Here is a 27,026-nt window from a genome sequence, read left to right on the forward strand (position 1 = left end):
AATCTGTCATTATGAGGGTATATGTAAAGGACCCTGAAGGGATGCAATAAATATTATACATAGGAGGTTTTACATATTAAAGTCCGTTGTGCACCTGCAAAAGACATATGAGCTTATTGACAAGACTTAGCGGACAATGTAAAACCCATTTACGGCAACTTGGCTCTCTCTGAGCTCATCGGTGACCGAGCGAACTCCAACCAGGTGTAGTGGAACTTGCTCTACCAACTTCTGCCCACGGCCGATGATATTGGTATACCCCTCAACCGTGCGATCAATCCAATTCGAGCTTTGCTGAAGGTCTGACATGGCCGGGTGTTCTGCGGCCCACGGGGGGGTGAGCCAGAGTATCCTGTACAACAGATGCGTCGTATATATCGGCAAGCAGAGCTGCTTCTGCAGCTGCCGCTTGCGCCTCGGCGAGCTCTTTGTTCGTGGCGCCGGTGGGTGGTGGGACATCAGCGCGTAGGTATCCCAAAACATGAATCTCGATTTTGCTTGTTTGGAGAGGAACATCCTCGAGGAGTCGAATTGCGACCACGCGTTTCGATATTTGAGCCAGATTAACTCTGGTTGCTTGGAGAGGATCCAATGCCCGCACGGACAAGATAGCTGGGCACCATTCATTAGTCGAGGGACCTTTGCTTGACCCGGTTTCGAATCGAGCCCAGCCGAAGAAGTAGCCCCTTAACCGCTCCGTCACCCAGTCGGGCATTCTAGTTAAGCTTAACTTCGGTATATCTTCAGGGTTGTCGGAGTACGGGATTTGATCGGTCTGACAGCGAGCTTTGAATGTCATAGGAAACGGTGGCTGAGGGCCGACATCGATAGGAACCGGATTGCTTCCAACTATTTCTGGCGCTGCTCCATTTATCTGAGGCCGCCCAATAGGGCCTTTAGGGCCATTAATAATACCGCCCACGCGGTTCTCGATACCACTAGTCGTGTAAGCCTTTTGGACGGCAGACTTTGTCACCCACGATGGACGAAATGGGCCCGCTTTAGCCTGTAACGGAGCAACTTTTGCTTGAATAGCTAAGGCGGCCGGACCTGCCGCGGTTCGCGCTGCAGTTTGCGCATAAAGGCTCACAACCATAGCCCCAACCTCCAAAGGCAACGTGCTCAAGCTCGCGCCGCGGATAGAGCTGGGAGCGGTGGACGTAGAGAGCACCCGGAACACGGGACTATTGCCAAGCACCTTCTTCTTGACTCCTTGGCAGAGGACCAGCTGGAAGTAGCCATCGCCTGCTTCGGCTGGAATCCGCACAACGGCGGTTTCACGTAGCTGATGTGTGTCGCGTGGACGGGCTGGAGCCTTCTTTCGGAATTTCTTGATGTCGCGTTGCCAAGCTCGTTCATCATCCGGAGTCACCTGGTCGGCCCTCAACGGCATACCCGGGGTCACATCCAGCCAGCTATCTCGGAGACGGAGGAATGACTTGAATTGCATCCCGGTCTTCCCGCTCCAACCTTTGCTCTGCAGCCACAAGGTGTGTTCAGGTGGTAAAGGGGAATCAGAGAAGATTGATATAGCGACCGATGTAGTGGGTCCACGGTAAAAGATCAGTCCATGAGAATGTCGCAAAATGGTGACATGCTTGTTTGATTCCGTTGGCCGACTGATTAGACCAGTGAGGAAATGCCGAGCTTCACTGTATGCCTTTTGAACAGGTGTCGGCGGAGGAGTTGGAGATGAAGTTGGTCCTGCTGTCCTTGGTCGCGGCAATGAGCCTGGACTTACAGGTCTAGGAGGTGGCGGTCCATAAAGGTCCGTATACGATGGGGGCTGTGATGGGGCCACAAGAGACGGGGTACTGGCAGCATAAGCTGTTGCTTCCCGCTGATCAGCATGCGCCGTAGCTCGTAAGTTCGGGTTTGACACGGGCTTCCGCCTGATATGAAATGAACCTGGTGGATGACCTGGGTTTAAATATCCAGATGACATTTTCTACATGATCCTCGAGAAGCACGCGACTGAACTGTTTTATTTTCAGGGGCACAGCCAAGAATGTTGATTGGCCCGAGCTTGGTTGTAGCCTGAGGCAGAGAATAGATGCCTGAGACTGTGTACATCAACAACCTGAGTAGTCCTCAAGAATATGGAGATACGCAGTAATTTAAGCGGTTTCGACATATCTTCCTCAAACTTATTAACTTGGTAGAGAGAAATGCAAGAAGAAGATATGTAAACAAGCCGGCTTAAGGAAGGACATCCTGTTATACCTCCTAGGTAGGCATCTAGGCAGGTAATACGATGAATCAGGTAATCCATGGATGCCTCCACGGCCAGTTAATACCTGGGCCTCCTTGGGTCACAGGATAACAGTTCTAGAGCAGCTGATTGGCAGATGTTGAAGGTTGGTGAATGCGATGAACAATGAAAGCCATGAAGAACGGAACCTTGGAAGGTACCTAGGTATAGATATGTATACTTAAGCGTGAGAGAAGAACTTTGAAGTCTAGAAAAGCTTAAATATACATAGTCGGTAGCCCCTTTAAATTGAGGCTATTTCTATACTTGCGGCCTGTCAGAACATCCATGGATAATCTTCTTCGAAGCAAAACCAAAAGCACTCACGCTCCAACCGGGGGCTCCGAAGCCGCCAAGTTACATTGACGGAACAATCGCACCTCGTCGGGTTTGAAAGCACCAACCACAGAATGCAGCACACCGCGGTTGTTGAATAACACCAAGTCATTATCCTCCCAGTCATGCGGATACACATACTGAGGACTGATGGCCGGCCGCTGCAACTTATAGACAATATCCCGCACACGGGCCAAGTCGTCGATCGTGGTTCCATCGGCACAGTGGATACGGCGCACGGCTGAGGGATGGATCTGCAGAGCCAATTTGCCCGTCACTGGGTTTTTCCAGGTCATCGGGAAGACCATGATCTTACCAGGATCGATAGGTGGCAGTTCTGAGTCGGGCAACTCAAGGCCTTCTGAATGCATACCAAGTCCCGTGGATCGGGAATGTGCTTGGCTCATCCAAATGTACCTGTCGTGGCGGTTAGCTGGGTCGGTGATATGTATGAGCATATCCTAGGAGGTCTTACGGATGGGGGGCATATTCAATTTTGCTCGTCTTCACAAATTCTTTATCCCCGGACGAAAGAAGCTCAAACATCCGCTCGCCACTCACAAAAGCCGTTGTTCCAAGAGGTACATCCATTGTTTCTCCGGTTCCATCATCATATAATAATGTCTGTCGGCGGCCTTTAGGCACACTCACAGCCATAAGCGTCGTCACCTGGGGCGGATATAGATCGTAGAGCGCAGCATCGATGTGCCAACGATAAAATCGAGTGAACTCATAATCCTTCTCCTCTGGGACGTGATCTTGGTGGAATGTCCGGTGGTGAGGATGTCGTAGGGTGATATCTTTAAGACCCTCGTATGAACCAACGTGCCCGTTTCCAATCACCTGCACTTGTGGCTGGTGAGGCACAGTCTTCAGATCAGGGTGGAGGATGCTTCGCTTCGCATCAATGGTCTTGCCATGTCCATAGTTGTCGGATACTGGGTCGAAGCGCTTGGTCAGCTCATACTGGGCTTTAGGTGATAGCCCTTTCTGGTGTTTGAACACCACGACGTGGTGCTCGTAGAGGGCCTTCCGGATCGTCCCAAACTGCTCCTCTGTATGACCATTAGTTTGTGCTCCTGCAGTTGGTGGGAATCCACGAACCAGTCAAGTTTTCCAAGTCAACACCTTGAATCTCAGCACCAAAGTCAATGCTTGAGCCCGGAGGAGGTTGGAGGGGACGGACGGTAAGTGGCAGCACGGCCATAGTTTCGTTTTCTTCAGATCTCCAAGTTCACAGCTCGAAATATGATGTTCATACGGTGTTTTAACACGATAGTATTTATAGTTCTTGGCCGATACTAAGCGATTTAGTTCTCAAGACCAGGTTGTGAACGGTCAACGGCGTATACCGAATCTTTACCGAATGAGAGGGATGATAGATAAAGAGGTCGGCACTGGATATTTCACTAATGGAGTCGTTTGATAAGCTAAACTCGGAATTACGGGGCAATATTAAGGTGTTAGTTGTTACTGGATGTTACGGGAGATCAGTATGGCGATAAGGTGGGTGAGTAGTGGCAACACACCCGCTCGGATATTTGATGTCATAAAATATTGCCTAGCAGCGCAAACAGATCAAATATTACGAGCATTTATAGACCAACAAACATGCCAGACATTACAAACAAAAAATATTCTCCAGGGCGACATGGGAAGGACCCCCGGAAATCAAGAGTCCGTTACTCACGAGGTCTCACGTTATTATGTATATCACCAAAACTTCCACCAAGGGCCCCGCGGTTTTGGCGGTTGCTCAGCAGCAATAATCTCATCCAAACCAGTGTGCATATCAACTTCCTCCGGGCGCCATGCCCATGGATCACTCCAATACAGTGCGCGATGTCCAAGGTACAGAATCAAGAAAGCGGGAATGCCGATATATGCGGTGAAAAAGTTACTCACAGACCATTCCGACGGGAAGAAGACTGTGAACCCATTTATGAGCACCATGAGTGTAGCACCCGCGAGGCCAAAATAAACTCCATATGGTTGCAGCTTCGATTTGTATGGTTGCTCAATACCCTGTGCTTTGACGGCTTTGCGGAAACGGAAAAACACCACAGAACAGCAGATCCATGAGATGAAGCCAGAGGTGTTTGTGAAGTTGATGAACCAGTTGAACACAATCGAACTGGAGTTGCCAACGGCAAGATAAGCCAATGCCGAGAAGCATGCTGAAGCCGACACAGCCCAGTATGGGACACCCCATCGATTACATGCCTTGAACACATGCGGCGCGTTGCCTGACATAGCCAAAGAATAGAGCGACCGAGAAGACATGTACAGGAAGGAATTTCCTGCGGACCATGCGGACGTCAAGACGGCAGCGTTCACGATGTGGTCCAAGACGGGAATGCCGGCATTCTGGATGCCGATCACGAATGGAGATGAGCTTACCGTGCCATCGCCCTTGGTCAGACGACTAGCATCGGATGGGCAAATAACACCAATGGCTAGCACACCAAAGATGTAAAAGAAGACCAATCGGTAAATGTATCTCCGGGCTGCCCGGGGTACATTGCGCCGTGGGGACTCCATTTCACCACCACTGATCACAATCAGCTCCGGGGCGAAGATGAACGCAATGGCGCTGGATACTGTGCATTTCAACAAGGCCACGAAGCGGCCCGAATCCCCCGTCGTGAGATACGCATTGAATGGGCGCGGGTTATTCCAATAATGAAAACCCAGTCGCTGACGATTAGGTCCACCGCCCCAGAAGAGGATGAAGGACACCATCAACAAGCCGATCAGAGTGATGATCTTCACCCCGGCGAACCAGAACTCCGACTCGCCGTATATTCGTACGGGCATAAAGTTAAGCGCGATAATGACGACCATCATGATTGTGATCCACACAGCGATGTTGATCGATCCACTCTGGTCCCAGTATCCAATAACCAGTCCAGCAGCTGTGATCTCGTACGGCACTAAGATTCCGAGAGAGTACCAGTATAGGTAACCCATGGCAAAACCCATACTCCGCGACACATACCGGAATCCATGATAACTCATCGTTCCACCATGTACTGGAAGGTAGGCGCCAACCTCAGCGATGGCTGTGACCAAGCCGTAAACCATGGCCGAGATGAAGATATAACCTAAAAGAAGCGACGCGGGGCCTCCAATGGCCAGGGCTTGGCCGGAACCCACGAAAAGTCCTGACTTGCGTGAGTAATCTTGGGTTTCTCATGTCGTAAACCTGCAGACCTACCAGTTCCGATGGTACCTCCCAGGGCCATGAGCTGAACATGGCGGTTCTTCAAACCACGTTTGGTAGTGGTTGCATAGCGATCGTCGAGCAGATCGGCTTCGACCAAGTTTCTGAGTGCTTTGCCCTTTTCGCTGATCGGATGTTGATCACTCCCAAAGTTTTGGGGTTCAGTCTCTATTGTCGCCATCTTGTACGACAACGAAAGGGGAAAATGCTTGATAAAAATGAAAACGATCGGCAGGAATAGGTGCTATATTTAAATGGTTTTTCCACAAGCCAATTTCATCCCGTCCTACAGACACTCTCAGCCACGCGATATTAAGTCGCTATATCTCTGATCGATGACTGGTCAATAGAGGGGTCCGTGGCCAGCTAATCATAGTTACACCCGAACAAAGGTACAATCCTGGGGTAAGCCACTGGGCTTCCAGCTGAAGATAAGACTGCAAGATTATGCGACCATATAGGCGCTGATTCTGGTGATATCCATCATTGCGGCGCCTTATGTTCTGAACTTTTTCGAGCCCATACCTAGCACATAACCAACAGGGAAGACAGTTCAGAGCGTAGATGAATCAAATAAAAGCAAAGCTTGCAAATATACGATTGTTTGTTCATCAAATTTCATGATAAATGGCACCTAGACACATGACAAGTATCATAGTAGAATGGGAAAATACTCTCTCAAATATGTTGATAGGAAATCTAAAAGATGGCCACTACATGACCACAGCACCGGTCCGGTGACCGGTCCGGGGGGCACTATCGGCACCAAACCAGAGCGCACAGAAGGGAAAAAACCCTGGGCAGAGAGACTGGGCAAGGAGACTAGATAAAGTGAGGTAGAGAGGAATAAAGGGACTCGTATCAGAGAAATGGATGGGAAAACCTTCGGAAGTTGATACTAAGCCAGAATAGGAAATACAGTTAAGATCCAACCAATGAAAAGTCAGCATGTGGGGTTAGAGGATTGCGCTAAGCTTAAACAAGCTTGGAACCCCACGGGAATACTTTCGGATCACATGCCACCTTCCAAGGGTTGGTATTGTTGACACAGCTCAACCTTGAAACAATGCAACATCATAGGTGCACAAGCAAAAAAAGAAAACATCAGATTCCAAGCACTCAAAATCCCAAATCATGCAGGCAAGAGAATCCCCCGATCCGTCCCTGTAAGCCACACTCCGCAAGGGGAAAATGCCCTCTTATACGCTTGTTGACCAGCCGCCCGTTTAGGTTATGTGTCGGGCCTTTTTCTTATTGACTACCACAATTGGGGAATAATACCCACGGTGGCGGGTGCAACATCCACAACTGCCTGTGCAGTGCATATATCGAACCTTGCCAGAAGGGTGCCGAATGGTCTGCCAAGGTCGTTCGCAGCAACCACACTCACGAGAGCAGCAGCCGCCACGGAGTTGGCAGTAGGTCCGTTCGATATTCCAGAGCTGTTTGGGTTTGTCCAGGCTTTTTGTATACCGATGTACGAGGCGCCCCGGTGGCTTGCGTTCCATGAGTTCTGCCATCCGTTCCAAGTGCTGGAAGTATTCAATATTAAGTAGCCTTAGCTCAAAATTGCACTCGTGAAGCTTCTTCAGAGTGGAAGGTTCTGACGGGCTTTCATGCTGAACTTGGATTTCGTAGTGGCGAGATATCGAACCGATATGCGTTTCTCTTTGGATGATATTGTTAACCCGTCTTATCTCCTGGCGATGTTCAGATATCCAGTCGAGTTGGATCCTCGCATGTTCTGCTTCTCGGAGCTCTCGTAAGAGCAGTTTGAACCCGTTAGCTTGGACACGGGCTTGATACTTGGCTTTGAGCTGTTTGGTAGTAATGGTGATAGAGGAAAATATCTTATCAATTGCCAAGGTGAGGTATGAAAGTATATGTTGATGAAACAGTTTTAGTGGTTGAATAGCCATCCTGTATGAGGGTGTGATGGAAGAGAACAAGCAGAGGGATCACTTTGAATACCAGCTGGCATACTGATACTTGTCCTCGTACGAACTTTAATGAGTCAATTTGTGAGTTTTCCAAGGCCGCCGCTCAATTAGGCAGCCGGCGTCATTTTGGTATAGGAATATAGCATGCTGATTAATGTTATAGGTAGACAGTCATACAACGTTCATTTAACCTACATTTTACAAATCTATCAATATTACACTCTGGATGTAGAAAGTCAAGATGTAGTGACACATAGAGAATAACGTGGCATCTTCCTTTGGAAGACGACACAGGATCGGTCTATAGACTCGGAGAGAACGACAGTTGTCTCAGTTTATGGCTCCAGGTTGTTGTGCAATAGTGCTCTTTGCAACCTTTGTGATTGTCAAATTGTTAAGTATTACCATATCATTCGGTTCCTCATAGAGGCAAGCTTCTCCCTCTGGTACCTAGTCTTTCCAGTTAAAAGATGACTACACCTATGATGCCTTAAGACGAAATCGCTATAGTTAGAAACGGTTGCCGTCTAACCACGTCACTCATCTACATATTGTACATCAGCGTCTGACTTGCTTGTGGTTTGGTTGAAATTCAGGTTGTAAAGGTAAATGAAATAAACGTTCTATATTCTATAAACGCAATAGGTATATGGTTGATCCCCTATATGTACAAAGAAAATGTGCACAATAATGCAACTCAGTACTCCAGGCCCAAGATGATATCGTGCAAGTTCATGCATCATGACAAATGCGAATCCAGAACGCAACACCAGTAAAAAAGAAGAAATTGTTGTTTATTCCGAAAGAGCCGTTTGCACTCACGCGTTCTCCGCGTGAAGGGTTCCCTGTGACTTGCGACCGTAGGGGTTCTCATCTGCAATCCAGTCCTGGTGGCGTTCAGGAATCTCGAAGTTGCTGCTCTTCCAGGGAACAACTTTGTTGACATACATCCAGTCAAGTTCCTCGAGCGTGCGACCCTTTCCTTCAATGACGAAGAAGTAGACAACGCCGATAGCTACGAAAAGGCAACCAGCGAAGACGTATCCGTAGGCAAAGTCGATCTCCTTGGTGATGAAAGTCGTGAAGAAGCTGATGAGGAAGTTCCACAGCCAGTTGGTTGCAGTAGCCAGCGCCATACCCTTGGCACGGTACTTTGAGGGGAAGAGCTCGGCGACAATAGCCCAGACCATGGGACCCCAGGTCATAGCATATGCCGCAATAAACAGGCAGGCGACGACAATCATACCCTTACCAGCATTAGGTGTGTTGGTAGGTGTTTCCACATCCAGAACGAAATGGCCAATGGAGGCAAAAATCATGAACATGACGAACATCCAGATTGCTCCGAATATCAGGGACTTGCGACGACCGAAGTTTTCCACGACATACAAGCCTCCAAAGGTGGTGGCGAAGTTCACAGCGCCAAGGATGCACTGGGTGACGAAGCTGTCCGAGAGACCAGCGCCTGCAAAGATAGTGGTTCCCTATATTCCAGTTAGCACCAAGAAAAATGAAGAAGAGGAACAAGAAGAAGACTTACATAGTAGAAGAAGTAGTTGGCACCGCTGAGCTGCTGCAATGACTGCAGGACCATGCCAAGGGCAATACGGTAGAACATGCAAGGGGCTGTAAGGAATTCATGCCACTTCTGGCCATCAGACTCCGCTTCGAACTGCTCGCGAATCTCGCTCATTTCTTCTAAGATGCGGACGTGGTTCTCCGGGATGCCGTAGAGCTTGGCCAGTGTGCGTTGGGCACTCTCGGCCTTTCCATGGCGGAACTCATAACGTGGGCTTTCTGGGAAGAACACCATACCGCCGCCGAGGACTAGAGCGAAGAGGAAGGTGAGGCCAAGGGTGATGCGCCATTGAGCAGTGCCATCCATGGTGTGAGTACCCAGGTTGATGCAGTAAGCCAAGAAGATACCAAGGGTGACGAACAACTGGTAGCAACTGATCATGGCACCACGGATATGACGGGGGCACTTTCACCCTGATACATGGGCACAAGCAGCGAGCAGCCACCAACACCGAGACCAGTGACCCAACGGCCAATGACCACCTCGTACCAGTGACCATCGGGGGCGGCAATTTGGACAATCAAGCCAACGTTGAGGATCATACACCAGAGCGAGATGGACCACTTCCGGCCCAACATGTCAGCAACGGGGGCGCCGACCAGGGCACCAATCATAGTACCGACGGAGAGCAAGCCGACAATAAGACCGGAGCGCACGGTGCTGAATGAGTAGGAACCATCTGCGTTGAGCTCACCGTATCGCTCCAAGTAGTTGCTCATTTCTTGGAAGCCAGAAATCTGACCCGTGTCATATCCGAACAGCAGACCACCCATCGAAACAAAGAGGGCCATCACCAAGGACCGCATGGTTATCCGAGGGATTGGGGTATCGACACCGGAGGGTCGCATGGGTTTCTCAGTGGGACTGTTTTGGAAGGACGACTCGACCGGCTGTTGGGGTGTGATGGACTCCCCATGATGGGAAGACGCTTCGATACCCATGATGTAGGTTGAGTAAGATATATTTCTGTCTGATATTTTCTGTTTTTTTAAGGGTTTAAAGGACTAGAGGACCAGCTCAGAAGAAGTATGAAAATAAAAGGGGAATGGAGGGAAATAAGCCCATGGGGAATAGGAATAGGAAACCTCGGGGAAGATGGGGGGAATAGGGGGCTTTTTGTAATCTAGCAACGAAAACAGGAAAAAATAATAAAACTCATAGAAGTGGAGAGAGAATTGTGGAGAGGCGAGTTGGGCGAGATGACGATGCTCATGGCTATTGTACAAAGTAGGATGACAACAGCCAACAACCCGGCGGCAGCCGACGTACACAGCCACCCCACCAGGGGGAAAGACCATACAGGGCAGGTACCAAGTGATCATTGGCTCTGGTTCGCCGTTTTCAAGTGGGTAGCCGATTCGTTCGGCGTAGGCGTCGGAATGTGGCGAATTCAAGCTCATAGGCCAAGGCCGTGCCGAACTAATTCGGGATCAGATGTTTTCGGAGCCGAGAAGAGAGATTTCTCTTGTTCTGTTTTCACGTTGATTTATGTTGTAGGCGGAATATCAAGGGATAACTGGGATAGAGGGATAGATTCTGAATCCGGAAGAAGCATGTGGAAAAAGGAAACCCCGGGAATTCCCCAGGCCTTTCGGGTTGTCTCCGGGTTGTCTCCGGATCTAAGAGAAATTCATTTCCCGATCGGTATCCCGGTGAAAGCATCCCCGAGAATTATCATCTCCAGACATGGAAGGAGGGTTCTGGAGGGGAAATGCGGAGTCTGGGGGGATATGCTAACTACAACATACTCCGTACTAACTCGGGATATCACTACTATCTCACTGAACATTGCTTTTACAAATTGACCATGTATCTACTCCACGTAAAATTTGTATGAATCTCAAATCTCTATATGAATCCCGTAAAATATCGGCATCCTGTATAATATAATATTATAATCCCGATCCCGGCTTCCGCGGTCGTTGGTCGCACCTGAGGCGCCACACCCGCCGCCCTACGTCATTGAAGAATTTTCAATTTGTTTTTGTTGTTCCATGTGTAATTTGCTCTCCCATGTAATTTAAATTTTTAATTTGCAGTTCCAAATTCATGATTTCCCAGATCTATCGCATGATTTCAACACTCTAGAAGATTCCACGGCCCATTTATACTTGGAAGTTTCACTGTGTCGTACGTATGCTGAAAATCCAACCCTTTTAGCCAGCATCCAAATACATAATTGATGTAGGCAACAGTGGGTAATCTCGCGTAATCTGTTAAATGCGTAATTCTCCCCGTAGTTCCCCGTAGTTTCCCCGATCACAGGAAAGCGCGACCCCATCCGGAGCATGCCGATTGATCCGCCAAAATCCGGCATCCCTCTGAGATACTCGCCGTGCCAAGTCGGGGCGATTCTCGGCCAACATTCCATGGGAGTTCGTTCCGCTGAGTCATTCAGTGAACAGCCCGCCGTAGAGAGATATCGTGACGGGAGATATGAATACAGAAGGCTAGATCGCAGATCTGTCGACTTGAGACATCCCTCACACTGTGCGATCCCTCGGAAGAGCCCGTGAGAAACGAAGTAGAAGGGGCCATATTGAATGGATATAAGCTGCGACTTGGAGCAGTTATTATTATTGTCGGCCCTGCTAGCCGCTTCTCCATGTTTTATCACCGAGTGTCAATGACTTTTCTTCATCTCCCAAGCACAGCGGCTGAAACGCCTTGACCAATTGAGATAAGCGTGCCAAATGCTTTTCTCCGCATTTCCATTTTCGCAGCTGCCCCCGCAATTGCAGTTGGATTTCTTATATACCCCGCGTACTAATGCAAGAGGTTTGGCTAATAGACTTCGGTCCATCAAACACCGAATCATTCCAGTATTGTGAGCGGACTGCCGCCTCGATTGTCCCATAAACAACACGGGAGGCTTGCAATATCAGCACAACGGGCACGTTCCATGGGCTAATATATCCTTTGGTCGATGGAATAATTTCGATTTCCTAATTCAGGGCGGAAGTTCTTCCCGTCTTTATTCCCCTCCTGAGAGAGATATATATACAGGTGTACACCCACGCGTCTGAAGCCAAATAAGTGCACTGCGAAATCTAACATTATGAAAACGCTAGCAATCTTGACTCTGACCGGTCTGGTCTCTGCCCAAGCTGCTCCGTACGCTCAGTGTGGCGGAAGCGGTTATTCTGGCCCTACAACGTGTGGCTCGGGCTGGACTTGCCAATATCAGAATGACTGGTTTAGCCAGTGTGTTGAATGTACGTGTTCTCAGATAGTATGCTGCAAAGCTATTCACTCGACTAACACGGAACACACTAGCGACTAATGGCGGTACCACCCTATCGACAAAGGTCTTGACAAGCACAAGTAAAACGACCACTACAACAAAGGCAACAGCCAGTGCGACAGGGTTCCCCACTACGAATGGACTGGAATTTGAAATCGATGGAAAGACAAACTACTTTGCCGGTTCCAATTCCTACTGGATTGGGTTACTCACTAACAATGACGACGTGGATCTTGTGTTCGACCACATGGCGGAATCTGGGCTCCGAATCCTCCGAGTCTGGGGATTCAACGATGTCAACACCGTTCCATCTTCGGGGACCGTTTATTACCAACTACTCAAAGATGGAACTGCCACTATCAACACCGGTGCAGATGGCCTGCAGCGCCTGGACTATGTGGTTGCGTCCGCCGAGGCACGGAATGTGAAACTTATCATTAACTTTGTCAACAATTGGTCGGATTATGGGGGTATGGCGGCCTATGTCACTGCTTTTGGTGGCAGCCAGACAAGCTGGTACACGAATACCGCAGCTCAAACGGCCTACCGTGCTTACATCAAAGCTGTTGTTTCCCGTTATATTGACTCGCCTGCCGTCTTTGCATGGGAGTTGGCCAATGAGCCCCGATGCAAAGGCTGCAACACCTCGGTTCTTTACAACTGGATCAAGTCCACCAGTGCCTATATCAAGTCTCTAGACTCAAAGCATATGGTTGCAATTGGTGATGGTACTTGTGCCCTTCTGATCTCCCCCACGTGGTTAATCGTCTAACTCATCTTCTAGAGGGCTTTGGACTGGACACCGGCTCTGATGGCAGCTATCCCTACGGCTACAGCGAGGGTCTGAACTTCACGATGAATCTAGGGATTGATACTATCGACTTTGCTACATTCCATCTCTACCCCACGAGCTGTATGTACACCCTTTTACTTTTAGTCTAAACCTTGCTAATACATTCACGCAAGGGGGGACCAGCTTTGATTGGGGCAACGGATGGGTCAAGTCCCACGGAGCAGCCTGCACAGCAGCTGGCAAGCCCTGTCTCTTCGAAGAGTACGGTGCCACTTCTGATCACTGTAACATCGAGGCGCCATGGCAGAAGACGGCGCTGGACACCACTGGCGTTGCAGCTGATCTCTACTGGCAGTATGGAGACACGCTGAGCTCGGGAAAATCGGCCGATGATGGAAACACTATCTATTATGGAACTAGCGAATTCACCTGTCTGGTGACGGACCATGTCGCAGCCATTGATTCATAGCCATCAGGACTGGTGGGGTTGGATGGGAGCAATGACACAGGTCCATGTCATCAGGAAATGATTAGGATGCGGCTGTATCTAAGCAAGGTGCATGAATTGTATGTCCTTCGTTATGATTTTGAATCAGGTACGTAGGTTATGACATGTAAGTCACGCAAAAATAACTATTTTGATGGGGTATTCATACTTATGTACATGCAACTTATGCAACTCAGTGCTCTCTAGACTAGAATTACTTAGATCGGGCTAGTCTCAAAAGGGCGTAAAGGGTCCGGTGTCGCGATGGCAGGAGAAATTGTTGCAATGGCGAGGGAAGTGGTTGCAATGGCGAGAGAAGTTGTTGCAATGGCGAGAGGAGTTATTGCGATGGCGAGAGAAGTTATCACAATGGCGAGGAGTGGTCGCGATGGCGAGAGAAGTGGGCGCGATGGTGAGGGAAACTGTCGCAATGGTGAGGAAGCTGTCGCAATGGTGAGAAAGGTTGTCGCAATGGGAAGAGAAGTTCAAAGTTCAGTGGCTCGGTATCTTCTTAGGGACTTCAGCGTAGGCTGAAGGCTCAGAGGAGGTTTCATCCCGCTCCACGGCGTCGGTTGGCGGTCCGCGGTAATTGTGGTAGCCCCAGACACCGTACCAGACGGCGGCGATAACAATAAAGCCAGCGAACACCACAGAGGCATAGTTCATGCTCTCCTTGGTGACAGATTTAAGTGTCGGCATGCAGAACAGCGGAATCGCAAGAAGACTCCAGCCTAGAATGGTTAGAACGGTTAGGGGAAACCCAAGCATGTGGTAAAGTTTCGAGAGACGACTCACAAAGAGCAATAACGTTAGCGATCAGACCGAAGACTCCAAAGTTGAAGCTGCCGTTCTTGATATCCTCCCGACCACGGAAGATCAGGGAAACAGCGATCGGGCAGGCATAGCTGGTGGTCAAGAAAATGACACCAACGCCCGAGAAGGCATTGTACGCAGCAGTAGACCCGAAGTAGATCACACCAAGAATGATTTCCACAACCATACCCAATAGCAAAGAGTTGAAAGGAATGTTGAGGGTCTTGTTGACGGTGCTCCACCAGCCCGAGCCGGGAATGCCGCCGTCACGTGCAAAGGCCCAAGTACAACGAGAGGTGGCGGTAACACAACCGACACCGCAAATGATACCCAGCACGAGCAAAGGAACCAGCAGACAGAATGCACCCGCCGAGTTGCCGATGGCGGCCTTGAAGATGGCAGGGGTGGGCTGACCCGAAGCCAGATTGACCAGGTATGTGAGATCGGGGAGCACGAAACAGACGGGGACCAAGAAGAGGAGACCGGCAATACAGTTGATAACGACGGTTCCGACCATGGCCTTCGGGACCATGATAGCGGGCTCGCGGACCTCCTCGCAGAGTCTGATTTATGTGTTAGCAATAAGGGGCGGCTTGAATTAGTGGTTAGACTCACGAGATAATCATGCCGGTCGCCGATGTGGCGTAGGCGGCGTGCAAGAGACCAATGAAGAACGACCACCCCGCGGGCCACCCAGCCTGAGGTTCAAAGTGACCAAAGACCCAGGCGGCATCGTGACGACCTTGCTTGGCAATAGCCAGCAGGCAGACGATAATGGCGAGGAGACCGGCCATGGTCCAGAAGATTGCGAATGTCTTGTTGTAAAACGATCAGTTCTATTTTAGGCAAAGGAGCACGTGCGACACTTACCTCCAACCAGGGCAACCATTTGTTGCCAAACGCCGAGATCGAGTGTGTCAGTAGGGTGATGGCCAAGAAGATAAGGAAGGTATGATAGGCCTGGAAATCATCGGTGATTCCCACCCCCGGTGATTTTTCGAAAATATTGAGACAAGCTACGAAGAGCAAGGCAGTTCCGAAATTGACGGCGAGGGTAATGGTGATGTTTCCTGCGACGTAGGACCAGCCACAGATCCATGATGCAACGCGGCGACACCACAAGGGCGACAAGACGAATGTTTGATAGTAGACACCACCTGCGGTTGGGTAGACCGAAGTAATCTCCGCCAATGAGATAGCCACACAAAGAATCAGGAAACAGACGATCACCCAACCCCAGACGACATTGACTGGCCCACCGGCGGCGAGTGGGTAGTATAGAGTTGTCGACAAGCCGTAGGGAACTGAAGAGAGAATGAAGCACATGAAGGTGACTTGCCAGATCGATCGGTTGCGAGACAATTCAGGCTTGTATCCCATATCCTCCAGGGTGCGATCCGCATTCGAGGTGCTCACGCCCTGTTCGACCGTCAGCCCGGAGGGGCGACGGAATCCATCATCAGCAGCCATAAGGAATGAAGCTATTGCGTGATGATTCTGATCTGCATGCGGTGCAGATTGTTGTATGCACTAGGAATAATAGAGAGTGTGAAAAAGAGATGGAGAAATAAGGAATTCAAAAACAAAAGATAGCAAAAAAGAAAAAAGAAAAAGAAAAACGCCACTTCTCGGAAAAACGATGGGAAAATGACCAGCAGATTAAAATGTTGGCGAATGAGATCCACAGAAACCCACCGGGACCCATCCAGTACCCGCCTTATCCACAGAACACGAGCGCAGTCAACTTTAAGCCAATCAAAGTGCGTGGAGAAAGAGAGAGATTGTTGGGGCAGCCAATGAGAATTCCCCTGCTGCCCAAAAACTGACTAGTGTGGTTCTTGTTTCGAAGCTTTCGAGAAGAAACACGCTTTCGTCATCTTTGAGCTTTAGGTACAACATACTGTTGTACATATGTACATACATGTAGGGAGTAAATATACGTTTACGGACTACACTGGGGTTAATAGTTTAGCAGAGTATTCCGTATGACAATCCTTAACCTTAAGGTATATAGTGTCGGGCTTACCTCTTAACTCTATATGCTGAACGGAGTACGGAGTACAAATGCATATATTATGGAACCACCGTTTGAGATGATGTCGGAGGCGTTGGGGGCGCCAGTCTTGAGACTTCTGCCGAGGCCGAAATCCAACTCTCAGGAAATGGTCACCAGGCAAATGAACACCTTACGATTATAGATATTACATGTTTCGCATTCTATAATATAGTATAGAACCAATGTAGCAACCAAAAATGACGTCCTCAATACCGACGCAGTAAAAGGATCCCCCTGACTCTGCCAGGCTCCGACATTAACCGTGTTTCGATAGGCCATCCCGCAAGTATAGGAATAGCCTCAATTAAAAGGGGGCACCGGCTCGGCGCAAATGTTTCATTGGTCACGTCTAGCTTGGCTCCAATTTTTTTTAGTCAATTCTCTACTCCGTGCATTGAATGTTGGACTCCGGTACGGAGTACACAGAACTAGTAGTCAATTCCAAATGTCGAAAAATCAGATGGCCACTTTGAGTCTCTTGTGCTGAGAGAGTACCTCAGAGTCTAGAGGGGAATGAAGGGCGTTCTCTAACCCCTACGCATCCATAGTTCCAACAAGCGGGCGGAACGACACATTGATGCCTGAGGTGTCGGGCCTCGGGCGGCAGTACTCCGTATATGCCCGTGGACCAGTGCATCAACACAATACTCGCGATCCAAAATTCCCCAAAATTCCCCACCACCTTACGACACAAGGTGAATGTCTCTATAATTCGATCCACTCCAATGGTCGAGTTAAACTCTGGGTGCCCGTTAGGCCCATGGGTTGCTTCTCAGTGTAACGTGCACCCCAAGCTTACTGTTGCTAGGTGTGTCTGATCTACGTCCACCATCACGATCATAGCGAGAGTGTATAGGCGCGTCATAAGAGAGCCTGCGGGTTGGACATATGCATGGATGAATAAAGCATACGAGGCGTGGTAGCCAAAGGTTTGCGCAGATTCATAGTAGTCTCCGAGTCCTCGACGACTCTCACTCCTTCCTAATTGGGACTCTCGCCAAAAAAAAAGTAAACGACCATGTCAGGCTATCTGGACGGTCGGCTTTGGACGGCTTTAGGCGCTCCAAGTCTCGGGCCTAGTGAGATGAGTGCGTCCATTCTCGTGACCTTCGATAGGCGATCAAGTACAGATAGGAGACGTATATGACATAGACTAGCCTGCGTTCCGGATATGACCTTCATAAATAATGAATTCGCATTATTATTGGGAATAGGATATCCACGGAATGCCGAAGATTTCTTCTCGGTCCGCCGTGGGGCGTGGGGTTTTCGGGAGCACGAGGAGCCTTTCCGAGATTGGAGATAGTGCTCAAGTTTGCAAGTCTGCAAGTCTGCAAGCATGCCATATGATATATTATCTACCTGTCCGAAGGGAAATATCTACCATCTCTAATTGCCGAGAACTTGTCCCCAGATGCAAGAAGTATCCCATTGAGCACGCAACACATGTGCGATAGGAAGTCGAAGCTCAGAACTTATCCGCGTGTGACACATGAGCAGATCTAATGAGTAGTGAAGTTGGAGACTCGTCACTAAAAGCTCCAATCACGTACATTAAGCCCAATCCCGGAAAGAATCTTTGATTCATTGAGTAAGCTTTTCATAATCCATATACATTCTCCATTGGCACTACGAAGATAGGGGACCAAAGTGTAGGATGTAGAGGGTTACAGTTGTTAAGAAGAGGCCAACAGCCGAACTTTTTAACTCTGGGGGGTTCCGTCTATGGAATTCAACTGATGGACCGCTCCAACATCTTGCAAGAACCCCAGTGCCTCCATCACTTCCTTGACTATTCTTTCAGCCAACTCCTGATCCGAGGCATCCACGCTATGGATGAAAGCATCACATTCCTTTTGCACCTCAGCTCGACGATCGCCTATGCTCTGTTTGGTATCTGAAATATCTCTCAACAGTTCCTGCATCTTTTCGAAAACTCGCATTGGAGGAAGCAGTCCCATTTTGACCCAATTCAGGTCCCTGAGACGGCATTCCGTGGAAATTTCCAATGTCGCGCGGATAATTGCTTTGGTTCTGGTGTCGTTATTCAAGACTTTGTCCGCATAAATATGGCCATGAGCCTTGGTTTGCAGTTGACGCGCAATTCTGGTTGCAACAATCTCAGCCAGTGATGAGTATACCAAAACCCCCAAAAATGCCAATTGTAGAGTGCCCTTCATGTTTACCATACATGCAACCGAAGATATACCAGAGAATGTCCCCGACAGGGTCCAGAACCAGTGTAGAAAATCCTTTCCCCAATTGCGGTCGTATTCCCAAGTGGAACGGGCCCATTCCTCAAGCTCCCTTTGTGGTCCCTTGAATATCACAGTTCCCCCCTCATCGCGTTCATAGACCGCATATCTATCCTGCGGGTCGTCTTTGATGTGATCTGGTTTGTGGATCTTGACCATAGAAGTGAACGAAATCAGCACCGACGCGAGCCAATGACTGCTGTACAGAAGAAACAACGTGAATGCCCAAAGGTCGGCTGACAAAATCCCGCACACCATACCGGTCATCAGCATGGCTCCGTTGACCAGACAAATTGAGTCCAATGTCCATTTCCTGAGGAGCCATCTTAAGGTTCCTAATTGCTGACGCACATTTTTCCGGCGTTCGTCGGTTGATGGGTACATGGCATCCACACAGACGACAGCGAAGTCGTTTCCAGGTTGTCGGGATGTTTGAAAGGATATTATGCCAGTCAGCCATGCGTTGCTCAAGTTGAGTGGCAGTTGGCGAAATACATTCCCCGACACGTCGGATCGTACGGGGAGCATAGTCGTATCTTGTGCGCATAGTTTGATAGATGGATGGATCCACTTCATCGTGGCATTGAGGCGTTCAACAAGCATTTGCATGGGTGGTAGAGTCCCTCCGATCATTGTCAGGTGTGGCCATATGAATAACCCTCGATCAAACTGAGTATAAAGTCTTGCTGCACTTTTGTCCACGCGAGGGTTGTAGAGAACGGCCGCAACACCAAGCGGGTCAAATGTAACTCCGCCATCACTCTTCAGCTGAGCGCGCAAGTCTGTTAGTGATTGTGGAAACTTTTCAGCCTGTGCTAGCCCAACTATGGAGAGGAGACTTGAAAAGTACAACGATAATGATGGCATTTTAAGGCACACCGGGGGGTCTCTTCAAGATTCGTGACCCATGGTTCCTTAGGAAAAAGGTTATATAGGTCAGGTAAACAGGAAATAAGCCACTCAAAATCTCACTGGAGATTCGCTAATCCCCCTTTATTGGGGTTAGTGCTTACTAGCTGAAGTCACTCTGCATCCGACGATCTGCAGCGATCCACCTAGACCAATAACACTCAGCAAGCAGCTGACAGGTCGCAAAGCGGAAAACACAATTCGAGCCGAGGAACTTTCTCGTAAAGAATGGAGCACGAATTCGCAATTAGCAGTAGCTATTCATGTGTCTAATTCGTACATTATTGAAAATATATAGCAACCAAGGGGGGGGATAGGCAAGAGGAAGTGGGGAAGACCTACTATTCTATTCGTGAAGGGAGTCTCAGTCGAGGTAATGCCAGCACTCTCTTACAACACGTGACCCACCACATAGGAGACACTCATGCAACGCCACCACCACACTCCCACCCCGAGCATGTACGCGGCAGCATCTTCGCTGTGAGGGCTTCCCTCACTTCCGAGGAATTTATGGATGAGGTTGCAAATTACGAACCGCAAGGTCTCTCTCAACTTTGCGCTTCATTCGACGAAGGTGGAGGGGTTGCACTAGGAGACGCGTTCGCTATCTACTCGGTTGTCGCGTCTCCTCCAGATTGGAACACCACAGAATTAAAATCTGGGCTTCGGGCAGAACTCATATCAGCCGCTTCTGCTGTTAGGAATGTGATCCCCGTGCTAGTCACCACAGAAAATGTATTCGCGGTGAGCGTTGTCTCGCTGCCATGCCCAAAGGACCCACCTATCAATTCTGTGCGTGATATCTCACCTCGCGATAGCCTTCCTTGGTTCCTTATCAATGCCTCAAAATTTTCTAAGCATCAGATTGTCGGGCGAAGGGACATTGTTGAGTCCTTACTCATGATCCTCCAGCGACCGTGGTGTGTCCTTGAACTATGTTGCTGTCACAATCCGGTCATATCGGCCATACACCGGTTCGCCATTGTTGCGTCCAAACTCAACGCTGAACTGTACAACTATGCTTTAATATTGTTACATCAAGAACTGAAGAGAAGGACAATACCCTGTCTTGGTGGTATAAAACGCACCGAGTTATTCTTTACTAAACTCTGGATACCCTTTGCCGAACTTGACACAACATGGTTTGCTATCAAGGAAGTGTATGCCGACTTGTCTTCTAGTCGATTTCGCTCGCACAACTCCTTCTGGCTGCGATTGATTTCTACCTGCGCCCCATACCTTGGTATAAGCTGTTCGACCTTGGTCCGCATTGTGTCGGATACGACTCCTAGGGGCTTTGATTACTTGGGGCAAAAGAATGCAATCAATCAAGAATATTATTCGAGTATTGAACGGATGTCGCTTCACGCTCACGATTCAGTAGCAATATCCACATGCAAATCGGTGCTGCCAAACAGGAGGAGTACTTTGAGTCTCACGCATCATGGCAAATATTTGGCACTACGTGATTTGGAGATTCTGAACAGCGATCTGCAATTCTTGCTTGTAATATATCGACAGGTTTTGCGAATTATTTCTGAATCCTTGCCTTAACACCGAGCTAGCGATGACCGGAATATCGAGTGTACATTTGCCTCTTGTCGCATTTTCCTTTCATTACCCCTTAAACGAAAGAGTAGTCCGGCATTACGCGAAAATTCCAACTACACAAAAATTATCCATCTTCAAAGGTCTACTTCTTTACCATATAATCACACTAGGTGCATGTCCCCTATACTCCGAAGTGCAAAGATCTGCATACTACTGTCATCCAAAACGTACATTTATCGGAGGATTAAACTATGGATAAAGAATGATGGTGTGATGAATCACTCATTTGTTTCTATTGGTATCTCCTACTTTCTTTCTTTCTTTTCCATCTGCATAACTGCCAGGCATGACAATCTTTTACATTACCCGGCGGATCTGATGCACATGAGAAATGTGACCTGATAGGAAGGCTAACCCTGGCTAGCTATAGAACATTCAGCTCCCTACCGCCAGATTTTGCTTTGATACGCCTGTTTTGGATCCAGAATATCGAGATTTGCAGGGAAACAAGAATCAGTCCCAAAATCACCAACCCGATCATGATCAACACCCCTCTCGGATAACTACCGCGTTGACAGACTTATCATTAGTGGTGTGATGTGGGTAAGATCGGCTTATATAGGACTTACAACATAGCTGACTCGTCTGCCCGAAATATCTGGGTTCCAGCCATCAGCCCCCCCTGTAGCTGCCATGACGACTTAATTTAGTTAGTAAAAGCCCCTGTCCGCTATAAGGGTAATAGTCTTACACATTCTGGGAAGTCAGACTGTTAGCTCAGCTCATCTGTTCAAAGAACGACCCGCAGGAAAGATTTTACTCACGCAACGCTTATATTCCTCTCTTCAGAGCTCTGGCAGTTGATTTGGATCCAAGAATTGTGGATTGGATGATAGCCCACAGCCAAAGCATTGACTGCTGTCCAGAGGCCCAGCCTGCCCCATTTATCCACACGGTGCATCATGATTCTTAAAATTACCAACGAGATCAAGTACACGAAGATAGCAACCATGACGGTAAGGCCTCTTCTGCCCGATTTGTCGCTTATCCACGCAAAAAGGAAAATCACAGGGAGAGTGAGCAAGCTTCCGATTGCGCAAAATGCATTTGCCTTACTTCGAGCAAACCCCAGTTCCACAAATATGCTCGGGGTGTAGGTTGTGAGAGGGCTCCACGTAGCGAAGACGCAGCCTGTGGCAATGAAATGTGGCCATTTCCGTATGTCTGTCAACGTATTCCAAACCAATCTGAGTGGGATATGCGTTTTGCCAGGGTGAGCCAATGGCTCCTTCATTGAGGAAATCCCCTCAGAGCCCGAAGTGTTCACTTGATTTGATGTCACAGGGACTCCCCTGTGTTCAGGAAGGAAGCAAAATAGGAAAATAGAGACCGTAATGGAGAATAGACCTTCGACTACAAATCTATTAGCATAGTTTGACGTTCGAGGGACCAGCCTCAATCGTACTGAGGAAGATCCATTGCCAACCGAAGAGACCGCATTTTCCGTCTAGTTTCAACAGAGCAGCTCCAAGCAGTGGAGAAATGGCCGTTCCGCCAAACATGCCGAAGAAAAATATGGCAATTCGTTTTGTCAACTCTTGCTTCGTATACCAGGTAGACAGTGTGTACATAGCACCGGGAATATACCCAGCTTCTGCAAGCCCCAGAAACGTTCTGGTGAGCAGGAAGCCTACCTTATTGCGCATGAATACTTGTAGACATGCTACTACCCCGAATACGCATACTTGTGCACTAATCCATTGGCGAGGGCCAACCTGATTCGATTTATTGACACGTGTATCATTCGGCAATGGATGTGACATACCTTATGTAGGATAACATTTGATGGTATCTCAAGTAAAATGACACCCAGGAGCATCAGTTGATTTCCGAGATTGATAATGTTCTGATCGACAGATATGGTAGCGGCAAAATTCCCTGTGAGTGCGCTTGCAATGTTGGTCCTGTCTAGCTGGTAGGTAGCGAATCCGAACACTAGCAGGGGTAAAACTCGAAAGTCCGCTCTTTTGACTTGTCAACCAAATCATCCACCGGGGATTGCGGCAGCAGATTAAGCAGGGGTGAGGACATACATTCTCCGGCTGCAGCCGGAATACTCAGTGTCAACCATAGCATGGAGCTGAGAAGCCCCCACTTTGCAGATTCTATAAACATCAACTTTCGGGGGCACACTTGTTGATTTTCGGACACAGAAGGAGATGTCTAAAAAAACCAGAGAGGTATCTTTCCATCTTTGGGGGACCTTGCGAGCCATCGTAGACGTTGAAAACCTTGGGGATGATAAGATAATACTATTCGGGAGACGACCAAACAAGAAGAACTACAAAACCAGTAGGGCAGTAGCATTCAAAAGCGAAGACTGTGGAGTTGACGAAAGCGAGCCAATAACTATAGGTGCTAGAATGTGTTACTTAGCACCAAGACGTGTCAAGATATATCAGAAGTCCCATGTCCTACAAATTAAATACCTAGGTATTTATCGACATGTATTAACCACAACAAGACATTTGCACACAAATAACGCGGACACAATGAACCACAATTTCATAATCGATCTCAGTCCAGCTTCAGCACATCCTGCCACTCAACAGATCAGAGTTCTGGCAAAGAGCCAGGTATTCAAGCACGGCAGCGAATCTCAGCATTGTCCAGGTTGATTGGAACGGCGGTGTGAGGATTTCCATCAAGATCCAGGTAAGTTTTCTGGGCAGTGAAGGTACCGATGATTGCGTCGTTGTTCTTGATGACACAATTGATAGATTGCGCAAAGTTGGTGAGCTGGGCTGCGGTTGCCTTGACAGTACCACCTGCACCAACAGAGGTACCACTGAAGAGGGAGAAGATGCTCTTATCAGTGTCATCGGCTGGGAATGTCACGCTAGCATATGCTCCAGATTGATCATTGGATAGAGCAACGGTGACTTGGTTGGACTGGCGGACCTCAAGAGGCGTGGCAGAGACGGTGACTACCATAAGAGGGATGATAGCAGCAATGGTGAACTTCATTTTGAAATTTTTGGAGGGGACTTTGCAAAATGTAATGATGTTATGTGCAGCGATGAGTGGTTGAACTGTTTGAAAACACGGTTGAAGTCTGATGTTGTTCGGAGTGAAAGGCATCACATCTCGCAGGAAGAAGGTGGGCTTTATACCTTTCTTACTGAAACTCTGAGCCTTAACCTGGAGTTGAAGTCACCGCAATCTTGCCATCCGTACTATTCTTAGAATTTCGAATGGTAGACGTCTAGCGGATGACATGACCTGCCGGAACCAAAATCTGGGTTGCGTGAGGGCAGAAGATGGAAGCTGATTTGCACAGCCCTTCGTATACCAATTAGGCGAGCCTCCCGAATAAGGCCACCCGTTTTCATTTTATATGTACCCCACGTACATTGGTGGGATAGCTTTCATACCCAAATGTAGCCGTCCCTGTTTTCTACCTTGGATGATGCGCTTTACCAACCAAGACTGCATTTCAGAGATACAAGTAATAAAGAGAAGCTACCAGTCTCACTGTCAAAAGTGGAAATTCCGTAATAGATAGAAGATAGAGATGGTATCCGCACGCACAACAAAACATACCTTCCCCGCAGAAGTGTGCCTAACAACTCGAGTGATGTATTTATGGATATAGTCTCTGAGACATTAGGCAATCCATGGCTTCCATTCAACTATCGTTTTGAGTATCAGCGATTGCGTCGAGGCTTAGATCGTGTCTCTTGCCGAGAATTACAAATAAACTCGAAGCCTCGATCATGTTCAATGACGTTCTAGCTACGGGGGCAATGTCTCATTCTTCAACGCCAACCCCAGAGAAGAGAGAAATCATACATATTTATTACTGGAGCCTTTCGGCGTGATGAGCTGTCTCGTGTCCACAGATACGAAGAGGCGTGATTCTAGGTTATATGTCTAACAATTCAATTACGCATAGCTGATATCCAACCTCGTATTTCATCCCGCCGTGTCTTACCATCTCACAGATATGCGGGTTCATCCGAAACGAGGAGGTGGGTTTCACCAAGTCATTTTCATGCTTGAAAGTTCACGTGGCGTGTTATACCCCGCTATATAACTTTAGACCTAGTTTTATTGTTCGTATTTTGGACGTTCTTCAAATGTGATACCAACTACGCGCATGTGAGGTTTGCAAGGCAAGGTCAGAGAATGACAGAAGATGGAAATCGTCAATTGTATTTGAGATCATGCCATCCTCTATGGATGCCTGTTTTTGATGGCAGACTAGGCATTTGTTTGTCATGCGGCCTCCATAGAAAGGCCCTCATTTGCTAGTATGATAACAGCAGTTTGTCCCTTCTTGATCTTCCAGTCCCTGTAAGGTCGTAGCCTCCGATAGTATTGCAAAGGCAGAATAACGAAGTAGAGTTTATCTGATATTCTTGACGTAAAATGGGAAATTCAATAGGACATGAGTCATGGGAAACAGACAAGTTGATGGGATTGTAGGTCATGCTAGTCCGACGAGGTCTCTGGTAGTTCACGATGGTCTGCATGGCCCAGTTTGTCAAACGCTTCTCGTTGTTTTCTGTGGGGACCGGCAGTATAGTACAGCACTATGTTATCTGCTTCTCAGTACAGAATTACAGGACGTAGCGCGAGGTCAAGTGGTACTAGCAAAGAACCATACAACAAGGTAACATTGTCGTAGGGATATCATATCAAGCCACGCCTCCTTGGGTGCGCATAAACAGGTTGGGTGGTTTCGGGCGAGAAGCAAATTCGTCGTCCACAACATATTCGATTTCAGATCCGTCAGCTTGGAACCCCATCTGTCCATATACATGTCGACCCATACTGGACGCCTCGGTTATGGCTTCCAGGTTCCCACGTCGCTGTGCTTCGTCAATGCCCCACTGTACAAGTTCTCGGGCGATGCCTTTGCGTTGGTGCGCTGGATCGACAGCGCACATGTCCAGGATCAGAACGGCTGGTGGCACTGCAGTGGCTCTCTGTTTGATTACCTCGGTCCGTCTTCTATGCAGAGAAGAAACAACCTGACAGAGGTAACGTCGTTCAGGCTCGTTGTCGGGGTACAGTGCATTGAGGTCCATCGAATTGGCTAGATCTTCCACTGGAGGATCACCATGGCCCTCTACGCTCGAGGCTTGCACCCAAATACCGAAGCCCACGATAATACGCCTGTCTTCAAACCGCGGACACGGTAGGGTAGCTTTGAGAAATATGGTGTTTGGGAGACCGTCTTTGTCGCTGGTCCTGTGGCGCCAGCGGGCGACCATTCTCTCGGCTCCATTTGACCTCCCCTGAGGTGTGTCCCATCCCGGATTCATGGCTATCCAGATCCCATCTTGCGCTTGACGGCCAAAGGCCTCGCACACGCAGTCAAAAGCCTGGATGATATCCTCGGGTTGATGTATGATGTCAACACGTAATCCAATATCTGGTCTCTGCCTTTGAGAAGCCATGATTTCCAGCTTTGACTGCTCCCGTCGGCGTGTGGTAGGAGCCAAATGGTGTTTGAAGTTGGATACGTGTGAAGAAAGAAAAGAATGTCACCTCGCCAAGGCTCTAATGGAGTGGGTAAGTCGT

General features: G+C 48.5%; 11 protein-coding genes across 11 annotated transcripts; 1 reads left to right on the forward strand and 10 right to left on the reverse strand.

Annotated features, from left to right (window-relative positions):
* Positions 1 to 274: 274 nt before the first annotated feature.
* Positions 275 to 1,945, reverse strand: N7489_001595 (LipA and NB-ARC domain protein; the record flags this gene model as incomplete). The annotated part of the gene is made up of 1 exon (XM_056707350.1): positions 275 to 1,945. The coding sequence occupies one exon, from the start codon at positions 1,943 to 1,945 to the stop codon at positions 275 to 277; it is 1,671 nt and encodes a 556-aa protein (XP_056571652.1).
* Positions 1,946 to 2,580: 635 nt separating this feature from the next.
* N7489_001596 (TauD/TfdA dioxygenase family protein) lies at positions 2,581 to 3,794 on the reverse strand (the record flags this gene model as incomplete). The annotated part of the gene is made up of 3 exons (XM_056707351.1): positions 2,581 to 3,004; positions 3,063 to 3,642; positions 3,692 to 3,794. Coding segments are annotated over 3 exons (1,107 nt in total), but the record flags the coding sequence as incomplete, so codon positions are not given.
* Positions 3,795 to 4,300: 506 nt separating this feature from the next.
* On the reverse strand, positions 4,301 to 5,991 carry N7489_001597 (proline permease PrnB; the record flags this gene model as incomplete). Its single annotated transcript, XM_056707352.1, has 2 exons — positions 4,301 to 5,751; positions 5,805 to 5,991. The coding sequence occupies 2 exons, from the start codon at positions 5,989 to 5,991 to the stop codon at positions 4,301 to 4,303; spliced, it is 1,638 nt and encodes a 545-aa protein (XP_056571654.1).
* Positions 5,992 to 7,068: 1,077 nt separating this feature from the next.
* Positions 7,069 to 7,729, reverse strand: N7489_001598 (uncharacterized protein; the record flags this gene model as incomplete). The annotated part of the gene is made up of 2 exons (XM_056707353.1): positions 7,069 to 7,252; positions 7,284 to 7,729. 2 exons carry the CDS (start codon positions 7,727 to 7,729, stop codon positions 7,069 to 7,071), a joined length of 630 nt encoding a protein of 209 aa, XP_056571655.1.
* Positions 7,730 to 8,568: 839 nt separating this feature from the next.
* On the reverse strand, positions 8,569 to 10,270 carry N7489_001599 (sugar porter family MFS transporter; the record flags this gene model as incomplete). Its single annotated transcript, XM_056707354.1, has 3 exons — positions 8,569 to 9,234; positions 9,291 to 9,692; positions 9,779 to 10,270. The coding sequence occupies 3 exons, from the start codon at positions 10,268 to 10,270 to the stop codon at positions 8,569 to 8,571; spliced, it is 1,560 nt and encodes a 519-aa protein (XP_056571656.1).
* Positions 10,271 to 12,387: 2,117 nt separating this feature from the next.
* Positions 12,388 to 13,835, forward strand: N7489_001600 (uncharacterized protein; the record flags this gene model as incomplete). Its single annotated transcript, XM_056707355.1, has 4 exons — positions 12,388 to 12,544; positions 12,606 to 13,301; positions 13,358 to 13,486; positions 13,540 to 13,835. The coding sequence occupies 4 exons, from the start codon at positions 12,388 to 12,390 to the stop codon at positions 13,833 to 13,835; spliced, it is 1,278 nt and encodes a 425-aa protein (XP_056571657.1).
* Positions 13,836 to 14,345: 510 nt separating this feature from the next.
* Positions 14,346 to 16,136, reverse strand: N7489_001601 (putative amino acid permease; the record flags this gene model as incomplete). The annotated part of the gene is made up of 4 exons (XM_056707356.1): positions 14,346 to 14,584; positions 14,649 to 15,229; positions 15,282 to 15,481; positions 15,537 to 16,136. The coding sequence occupies 4 exons, from the start codon at positions 16,134 to 16,136 to the stop codon at positions 14,346 to 14,348; spliced, it is 1,620 nt and encodes a 539-aa protein (XP_056571658.1).
* Positions 16,137 to 18,425: 2,289 nt separating this feature from the next.
* Positions 18,426 to 19,844, reverse strand: N7489_001602 (uncharacterized protein; the record flags this gene model as incomplete). The annotated part of the gene is made up of 1 exon (XM_056707357.1): positions 18,426 to 19,844. The coding sequence occupies one exon, from the start codon at positions 19,842 to 19,844 to the stop codon at positions 18,426 to 18,428; it is 1,419 nt and encodes a 472-aa protein (XP_056571659.1).
* Positions 19,845 to 21,880: 2,036 nt separating this feature from the next.
* On the reverse strand, positions 21,881 to 23,279 carry N7489_001603 (uncharacterized protein; the record flags this gene model as incomplete). The annotated part of the gene is made up of 7 exons (XM_056707358.1): positions 21,881 to 22,000; positions 22,067 to 22,137; positions 22,189 to 22,193; positions 22,262 to 22,850; positions 22,903 to 23,111; positions 23,168 to 23,212; positions 23,263 to 23,279. 7 exons carry the CDS (start codon positions 23,277 to 23,279, stop codon positions 21,881 to 21,883), a joined length of 1,056 nt encoding a protein of 351 aa, XP_056571660.1.
* A 798-nt stretch (positions 23,280 to 24,077) lies between these two features.
* N7489_001604 (uncharacterized protein) lies at positions 24,078 to 24,464 on the reverse strand (the record flags this gene model as incomplete). The annotated part of the gene is made up of 1 exon (XM_056707359.1): positions 24,078 to 24,464. One exon carries the CDS (start codon positions 24,462 to 24,464, stop codon positions 24,078 to 24,080), a length of 387 nt encoding a protein of 128 aa, XP_056571661.1.
* Positions 24,465 to 26,137: 1,673 nt separating this feature from the next.
* Positions 26,138 to 26,902, reverse strand: N7489_001605 (GNAT family N-acetyltransferase; the record flags this gene model as incomplete). Its single annotated transcript, XM_056707360.1, has 1 exon — positions 26,138 to 26,902. One exon carries the CDS (start codon positions 26,900 to 26,902, stop codon positions 26,138 to 26,140), a length of 765 nt encoding a protein of 254 aa, XP_056571662.1.
* Between the last annotated feature and the right edge of the window lie 124 nt (positions 26,903 to 27,026).

This window comes from Penicillium chrysogenum, assembly GCF_028827035.1.
Source record: "Penicillium chrysogenum strain IBT 35668 chromosome Unknown utg000001l_segment0_segment0, whole genome shotgun sequence".
Classification (NCBI taxonomy): Eukaryota; Fungi; Ascomycota; class Eurotiomycetes; order Eurotiales; family Aspergillaceae; genus Penicillium; species Penicillium chrysogenum.